The 9,874-nt window shown below is 25.5% G+C and overlaps 1 protein-coding gene across 2 annotated transcripts in view; it reads left to right on the plus strand.

Moving 5' to 3' along the window:
- LOC310728212 (uncharacterized protein) overlaps positions 1 to 9,595 on the plus strand; it is a 10,555-nt gene extending 960 nt beyond the window's left edge. The window contains exon 2 of one of the 2 annotated variants that reach the window (XM_083545413.1): positions 8,246 to 9,595. In XM_083545413.1, coding sequence (XP_083401539.1) covers positions 8,275 to 9,300 — 1,026 coding nt within the window. In that variant the 5' untranslated portion in view covers positions 8,246 to 8,274 and the 3' untranslated portion in view covers positions 9,301 to 9,595. The remainder of the gene's footprint in view (positions 1 to 8,245) is intronic. The other variant, XM_083545414.1, reaches the window with a different exon arrangement.
- Positions 9,596 to 9,874: the final 279 nt, after the last annotated feature.

Below are 9,874 nucleotides of genomic sequence, written 5' to 3' on the forward strand. Positions count from 1 at the left end.
AGTATTAATGTTATTATGGTTAGTATAGAGATTAGTATTAATGTTATTATGGTTAGTATAGAGATTAGTATTAATGTTATTATGGTTACTATAGAGATTAGTATTAATATTATTATGGTTAGTATAGAGATTAGTATTAATGTTATTATGGTTACTATAGAGATTAGTATTAATGTTATTATGGTTAGTATAGAGATTAGTATTAATGTTATTATGGTTAGTATAGAGATTAGTATTAATGTTATTATGGTTAGTATAGAGATTAGTATTAATGTTATTATGGTTAGTATAGAGATTAGTATTAATGTTATTATGGTTAGTATAGAGATTAGTATTAATGTTATTATGGTTACTATAGAGATTAGTATTAATATTATTATGGTTAGTATAGAGATTAGTATTAATATTATTATGGTTAGTATAGAGATTAGTATTAATGTTATTATGGTTAGTATAGAGATTAGTATTAATGTTATTATGGTTAGTATAGAGATTAGTATTAATGTTATTATGGTTAGTATAGAGATTAGTATTAATATTATTATGGTTAGTATAGAGATTAGTATTAATGTTATTATGGTTAGTATAGAGATTAGTATTAATGTTATTATGGTTACTATAGAGATTAGTATTAATATTATTATGGTTAGTATAGAGATTAGTATTAATATTATTATGGTTACTATAGAGATTAGTATTAATGTTATTATGGTTAGTATAGAGATTAGTATTAATGTTATTATGGTTAGTATAGAGATTAGTATTAATGTTATTATGGTTAGTATAGAGATTAGTATTAATGTTATTATGGTTACTATAGAGATTAGTATTAATATTATTATGGTTAGTATAGAGATTAGTATTAATATTATTATGGTTAGTATAGAGATTAGTATTAATATTATTATGGTTAGTATAGAGATTAGTATTAATGTTATTATGGTTAGTATAGAGATTAGTATTAATGTTATTATGGTTAGTATAGAGATTAGTATTAATGTTGTTATGGTTAGTATAGAGATTAGTATTAATGTTATTATGGTTAGTATAGAGATTAGTATTAATGTTATTATGGTTAGTATAGAGATTAGTATTAATATTATTATGGTTACTATAGAGATTAGTATTAATGTTATTATGTTACTATAGAGATTAGTATTAATATTATTATGGTTACTATAGAGATTAGTATTAATGTTATTATGGTTAGTATAGAGATTAGTATTAATGTTATTATGGTTAGTATAGAGATTAGTATTAATGTTATTATGGTTAGTATAGAGATTAGTATTAATATTATTATGGTTAGTATAGAGATTAGTATTAATATTATTATGGTTACTATAGAGATTAGTATTAATGTTATTATGGTTAGTATAGAGATTAGTATTAATGTTATTATGGTTAGTATAGAGATTAGTATTAATGTTATTATGGTTAGTATAGAGATTAGTATTAATGTTATTATGGTTAGTATAGAGATTAGTATTAATGTTATTATGGTTAGTATAGAGATTAGTATTAATGTTATTATGGTTACTATAGAGATTAGTATTAATGTTATTATGGTTAGTATAGAGATTAGTATTAATATTATTATGGTTAGTATAGAGATTAGTATTAATATTATTATGGTTACTATAAAGATTAGTATTAATGTTATTATGTTACTATAGAGATTAGTATTAATGTTATTATGGTTAGTATAAAGATTAGTATTAATGTTATTATGGTTAGTATAGAGATTAGTATTAATGTTATTATGTTACTATAGAGATTAGTATTAATGTTATTATGGTTAGTATAGAGATTAGTATTAATGTTATTATGTTACTATAGAGATTAGTATTAATATTATTATGGTTACTATAGAGATTAGTATTAATGTTATTATGGTTAGTATAGAGATTAGTATTAATGTTATTATGGTTAGTATAGAGATTAGTATTAATGTTATTATGGTTAGTATAGAGATTAGTATTAATGTTAATATGGTTAGTATAGAGATTAGTATTAATGTTATTATGGTTAGTATAGAGATTAGTATTAATGTTATTATGGTTAGTATAGAGATTAGTATTAATGTTATTATGGTTAGTATAGAGATTAGTATTAATATTATTATGGTTAGTATAGAGATTAGTATTAATGTTATTATGGTTAGTATAGAGATTAGTATTAATGTTGTTATTATGTTAGTATAGAGATTAGTATTAATGTTATTATGGTTAGTATAGAGATTAGTATTAATGTTATTATGGTTAGTATAGAGATTAGTATTAATGTTATTATGGTTAGTATAGAGATTAGTATTAATGTTATTATGGTTAGTATAGAGATTAGTATTAATGTTATTATGGTTAGTATAGAGATTAGTATTAATGTTATTATGGTTAGTATAGAGATTAGTATTAATGTTATTATGGTTAGTATAGAGATTAGTATTAATGTTATTATGGTTAGTATAGAGATTAGTATTAATGTTATTATGGTTAGTATAGAGATTAGTATTAATGTTATTATGGTTAGTATAGAGATTAGTATTAATGTTATTATGGTTAGTATAGAGATTAGTATTAATGTTATTATGGTTAGTATAGAGATTAGTATTAATGTTATTATGGTTAGTATAGAGATTAGTATTAATGTTATTATGGTTAGTATAGAGATTAGTATTAATGTTGTTATTATGTTACTATAGAGATTAGTATTAATGTTATTATGGTTAGTATAGAGATTAGTATTAATGTTATTATGGTTAGTATAGAGATTAGTATTAATGTTATTATGGTTAGTATAGAGATTAGTATTAATGTTATTATGGTTAGTATAGAGATTAGTATTAATGTTATTATGGTTAGTATAGAGATTAGTATTAATGTTATTATGGTTAGTATAGAGATTAGTATTAATGTTATTATGGTTAGTATAGAGATTAGTATTAATGTTATTATGGTTAGTATAGAGATTAGTATTAATGTTATTATGGTTAGTATAGAGATTAGTATTAATGTTATTATGGTTAGTATAGAGATTAGTATTAATATTATTATGGTTAGTATAGAGATTAGTATTAATGTTATTATGGTTAGTATAGAGATTAGTATTAATGTTATTATGGTTAGTATAGAGATTAGTATTAATATTATTATGGTTAGTATAGAGATTAGTATTAATGTTGTTATTATGTTACTATAGAGATTAGTATTAATATTATTATGGTTACTATAGAGATTAGTATTAATGTTATTATGGTTACTATAGAGATTAGTATTAATATTATTATGGTTAGTATAGAGATTAGTATTAATGTTGTTATTATGTTACTATAGAGATTAGTATTAATGTTATTATGGTTAGTATAGAGATTAGTATTAATGTTATTATGGTTACTATAGAGATTAGTATTAATGTTATTATGGTTAGTATAGAGATTAGTATTAATGTTGTTATGGTTAGTATAGAGATTAGTATTAATGTTGTTATTATGTTACTATAGAGATTAGTATTAATGTTATTATGGTTAGTATAGAGATTAGTATTAATGTTATTATGGTTACTATAGAGATTAGTATTAATGTTATTATGGTTAGTATAGAGATTAGTATTAATGTTATTATGGTTAGTATAGAGATTAGTATTAATGTTATTATGGTTAGTATAGAGATTAGTATTAATGTTGTTATGGTTAGTATAGAGATTAGTATTAATGTTATTATGGTTAGTATAGAGATTAGTATTAATGTTATTATGGTTAGTATAGAGATTAGTATTAATGTTGTTATTATGTTACTATAGAGATTAGTATTAATGTTATTATGGTTAGTATAGAGATTAGTATTAATGTTATTATGGTTAGTATAGAGATTAGTATTAATGTTGTTATGGTTAGTATAGAGATTAGTATTAATGTTATTATGGTTAGTATAGAGATTAGTATTAATGTTATTATGGTTAGTATAGAGATTAGTATTAATGTTATTATGGTTAGTATAGAGATTAGTATTAATGTTATTATGGTTAGTATAGAGATTAGTATTAATGTTATTATGGTTAGTATAGAGATTAGTATTAATATTATTATGGTTAGTATAGAGATTAGTATTAATGTTATTATGGTTAGTATAGAGATTAGTATTAATGTTATTATGGTTAGTATAGAGATTAGTATTAATGTTATTATGGTTAGTATAGAGATTAGTATTAATGTTATTATGGTTACTATAGAGATTAGTATTAATGTTATTATGGTTAGTATAGAGATTAGTATTAATGTTATTATGGTTAGTATAGAGATTAGTATTAATGTTATTATGGTTAGTATAGAGATTAGTATTAATGTTATTATGGTTACTATAGAGATTAGTATTAATATTATTATGGTTAGTATAGAGATTAGTATTAATATTATTATGGTTAGTATAGAGATTAGTATTAATGTTGTTATGGTTAGTATAGAGATTAGTATTAATGTTATTATGGTTACTATAGAGATTAGTATTAATGTTATTATGGTTAGTATAGAGATTAGTATTAATATTATTATGGTTACTATAGAGATTAGTATTAATGTTATTATGTTACTATAGAGATTAGTATTAATATTATTATGGTTACTATAGAGATTAGTATTAATGTTATTATGGTTAGTATAGAGATTAGTATTAATGTTATTATGGTTAGTATAGAGATTAGTATTAATGTTATTATGGTTAGTATAGAGATTAGTATTAATATTATTATGGTTAGTATAGAGATTAGTATTAATGTTATTATGGTTAGTATAGAGATTAGTATTAATGTTATTATGGTTACTATAGAGATTAGTATTAATGTTATTATGGTTAGTATAGAGATTAGTATTAATGTTATTATGGTTAGTATAGAGATTAGTATTAATGTTATTATGGTTAGTATAGAGATTAGTATTAATGTTATTATGGTTAGTATAGAGATTAGTATTAATGTTATTATGGTTAGTATAGAGATTAGTATTAATGTTATTATGGTTAGTATAGAGATTAGTATTAATGTTATTATGGTTAGTATAGAGATTAGTATTAATGTTAATATGGTTAGTATAGAGATTAGTATTAATGTTATTATGGTTAGTATAGAGATTAGTATTAATGTTATTATGGTTAGTATAGAGATTAGTATTAATGTTATTATGGTTAGTATAGAGATTAGTATTAATATTATTATGGTTAGTATAGAGATTAGTATTAATGTTGTTATTATGTTACTATAGAGATTAGTATTAATGTTATTATGGTTAGTATAGAGATTAGTATTAATGTTATTATGGTTAGTATAGAGATTAGTATTAATGTTATTATGGTTAGTATAGAGATTAGTATTAATGTTATTATGGTTAGTATAGAGATTAGTATTAATGTTATTATGGTTACTATAGAGATTAGTATTAATGTTATTATGGTTAGTATAGAGATTAGTATTAATGTTATTATGGTTAGTATAGAGATTAGTATTAATGTTATTATGGTTAGTATAGAGATTAGTATTAATGTTATTATGGTTAGTATAGAGATTAGTATTAATGTTATTATGGTTAGTATAGAGATTAGTATTAATGTTATTATGGTTAGTATAGAGATTAGTATTAATGTTATTATGGTTAGTATAGAGATTAGTATTAATGTTATTATGGTTAGTATAGAGATTAGTATTAATATTATTATGGTTAGTATAGAGATTAGTATTAATGTTGTTATTATGTTACTATAGAGATTAGTATTAATGTTATTATGGTTAGTATAGAGATTAGTATTAATGTTATTATGGTTAGTATAGAGATTAGTATTAATGTTATTATGGTTAGTATAGAGATTAGTATTAATGTTATTATGGTTAGTATAGAGATTAGTATTAATGTTATTATGGTTAGTATAGAGATTAGTATTAATGTTATTATGGTTAGTATAGAGATTAGTATTAATGTTATTATGGTTAGTATAGAGATTAGTATTAATGTTATTATGGTTAGTATAGAGATTAGTATTAATATTATTATGGTTAGTATAGAGATTAGTATTAATGTTATTATGGTTAGTATAGAGATTAGTATTAATGTTATTATGGTTAGTATAGAGATTAGTATTAATATTATTATGGTTAGTATAGAGATTAGTATTAATGTTGTTATTATGTTACTATAGAGATTAGTATTAATATTATTATGGTTACTATAGAGATTAGTATTAATGTTATTATGGTTACTATAGAGATTAGTATTAATATTATTATGGTTAGTATAGAGATTAGTATTAATGTTGTTATTATGTTACTATAGAGATTAGTATTAATGTTATTATGGTTAGTATAGAGATTAGTATTAATGTTATTATGGTTACTATAGAGATTAGTATTAATGTTATTATGGTTAGTATAGAGATTAGTATTAATGTTGTTATGGTTAGTATAGAGATTAGTATTAATGTTGTTATTATGTTACTATAGAGATTAGTATTAATGTTATTATGGTTAGTATAGAGATTAGTATTAATGTTATTATGGTTACTATAGAGATTAGTATTAATGTTATTATGGTTAGTATAGAGATTAGTATTAATGTTATTATGGTTAGTATAGAGATTAGTATTAATGTTATTATGGTTAGTATAGAGATTAGTATTAATGTTGTTATGGTTAGTATAGAGATTAGTATTAATGTTATTATGGTTACTATAGAGATTAGTATTAATGTTATTATGGTTAGTATAGAGATTAGTATTAATGTTATTATGGTTAGTATAGAGATTAGTATTAATGTTATTATGGTTAGTATAGAGATTAGTATTAATGTTATTATGGTTAGTATAGAGATTAGTATTAATGTTGTTATTATGTTACTATAGAGATTAGTATTAATGTTATTATGGTTAGTATAGAGATTAGTATTAATGTTATTATGGTTAGTATAGAGATTAGTATTAATGTTATTATGGTTAGTATAGAGATTAGTATTAATGTTGTTATTATGTTAGTATAGAGATTAGTATTAATGTTATTATGGTTAGTATAGAGATTAGTATTAATGTTGTTATGGTTAGTATAGAGATTAGTATTAATGTTGTTATTATGTTACTATAGAGATTAGTATTAATGTTGTTATGGTTACTATAGAGATTAGTATTAATGTTGTTATTATGTTACTATAGAGATTAGTATTAATGTTATTATGGTTAGTATAGAGATTAGTATTAATGTTATTATGGTTAGTATAGAGATTAGTATTAATGTTGTTATTATGTTACTATAGAGATTAGTATTAATGTTGTTATTATGTTACTATAGAGATTAGTATTAATGTTATTATGGTTAGTATAGAGATTAGTATTAATGTTATTATGGTTAGTATAGAGATTAGTATTAATGTTATTATGTTACTATAGAGATTAGTATTAATGTTATTATGGTTAGTATAGAGATTAGTATTAATGTTATTATGGTTAGTATAGAGATTAGTATTAATGTTATTATGTTACTATAGAGATTAGTATTAATGTTGTTATGGTTACTATAGAGATTAGTATTAATGTTGTTATTATGTTACTATAGAGATTAGTATTAATGTTATTATGGTTAGTATAGAGATTAGTATTAATGTTATTATGGTTACTATAGAGATTAGTATTAATGTTATTATGGTTAGTATAGAGATTAGTATTAATGTTATTATGGTTAGTATAGAGATTAGTATTAATGTTATTATGGTTAGTATAGAGATTAGTATTAATGTTATTATGGTTAGTATAGAGATTAGTATTAATGTTATTATGGTTACTATAGAGATTAGTATTAATGTTATTATGGTTAGTATAGAGATTAGTATTAATGTTGTTATTATGTTACTATAGAGATTAGTATTAATGTTATTATGGTTAGTATAGAGATTAGTATTAATGTTGTTATTATGTTACTATAGAGATTAGTATTAATGTAAATGTTATTATTGACATTAACATTAATGTTAGTATGTTTGCGCTCGTCTCAATATCAGTATAATTGTTTGATTGTTTATATAAATCACAGTATGTGTTGGTATTTGTGCGTATGCTCGCTATCAGTGTTAGTATAAGTGTTAGTGTCAGTAGTAATGTCAGTATTGTTGTCAGTGTTACTGCAGTCGGAAAGTCGACGTGAAGCAGAGATTCTCTACGTAGCATTAAAACACATTTTAAATTATTATTGCAACTAAGGCTGAATTTTCTCCTTTTTTCAGAAAACTTAGACAACATCTTGTCTGGGATCATGTCTCAGCCCACGCCTGAGCTCCCGCTCGTCTCAGACACCTCCTGTTGGAGCACCAACACCAAAATGGAGACAGAAATCAGCGGTAGACTTTACATGAGTGCCAGTTGGTCAGAAGGAGAGAAGTGTGTGCTGTGTCCTCTCCGTCCTGCCCCTCTGTTCCGTTCCATCGGGCCGGCGGGATTATCAGCCAGCCTTCCGCCTCACCGCCGCTTACGCTCCATCTTACACAGAGCGCGAGCCGTGCGCCCGGATAACGCTAACGAGAGCAGCATGGCTCGAGGTGGAGAAAATGCTAACACAGTTGTTTCTCAAGCTACGGACAGACGACTTCCTTTCAAAGACTTCCTGCCTGATATCACGACTCCGAAACTCTGTCCATCACCAAGAGACGCAAACCAAGAGACAAGAGGAAGCCACTTGATTGAAGACACGCAAACCTTCTTCAGCTTGCAGTCCCCCAACAACCATCTCTCATGTCCATTTCAGAGGCGCCACAGCATGGGACAGCAAGATCCTCCATCGAAGACTTTCACTAGTCGGAGGACCATCGTGTTTCCTCTCACACAGAGGGACACAAGCACCGAGACACAGGCGGGTGCAAACAGGAAGAGATGGAGCACAAAGATCAGACAGATCTTGACCGCTGAGAAAGGCAGTGATGAGCAGGACATCAGCGAGCGCTTCCACAGCCTGGTCCTAACAGATGATCGTCCGTCTGCCAACAAGAACCTGGAAGGTTCTCCAAAGTCAGACAGAAGTGAACCCGAGAGCGAGTGTGAAGTAAAGGGGGTGTGGCCCAGCCGAAGAGACCGACGCCCACATTTCCTGCCTCCAATATCGCATTCGGGATGTCTGTTAGACGTACCATTCGCCCTTCCTGAGAATTCCCCTCCTCCGTCTCCCAGCAGCATCTTCAGCACTCCTTTTTTCCCTCTCAGTGTCCCCGTCCGTCCCCAACGTAAACACAGAGACACCCAAGACGCTGAGTCCAGCGCAGGTCCAAAGCATTCTTTTTACTTTTAGATTCTGTTGATATGCTTCTGAACAGGCACTGAATTTGATCACATCAGTAAACCTTTACATTGACAGCGTTTGGCAGAAACTCGCTATCCAGAGCGACTTTCATCTCATTCCTACATCTGAGCAGATATAGGGGCCTTGCTTAGGGGCCCAGGAGTGAGAGACTGGTGTGGCTGGGATTTAAACTCATGACCTTAAGATCCAAATTTCAATGCTTTAAGCACCACCTTCCCATATAATGTAAAAGTACCTTCAGAAAAAACCTTCACTTTGTCAAATTATGTTATTTTATTAAATTAAAAAAAAATATTTTTCTGGCTTTTTTTATTGCTTTTTAAACACAAATACCATGAGATTTAAAATGTGTTGTCTATATTTTATATATAAAGAGGCTTTGAAAATGATGGAAACATCGAGTCTTTTATGTTTTTTAAGAAACACGTGCATGTTCTGCTCAGTAATGTGGAAGATGTTCCAGTCAAAAATCCTCCATTAATCAGACGTACATCATCATGCTGTGTAGTGAAGTCGCTTCTAATGAGCCGCAGTCCAGACGGAATCACATGCTGAAGTGTGG

The sequence above is a fragment of the Silurus aristotelis genome, assembly GCF_946808225.1.
Source record: "Silurus aristotelis genome assembly, chromosome: 6".
Classification (NCBI taxonomy): Eukaryota; Metazoa; Chordata; class Actinopteri; order Siluriformes; family Siluridae; genus Silurus; species Silurus aristotelis.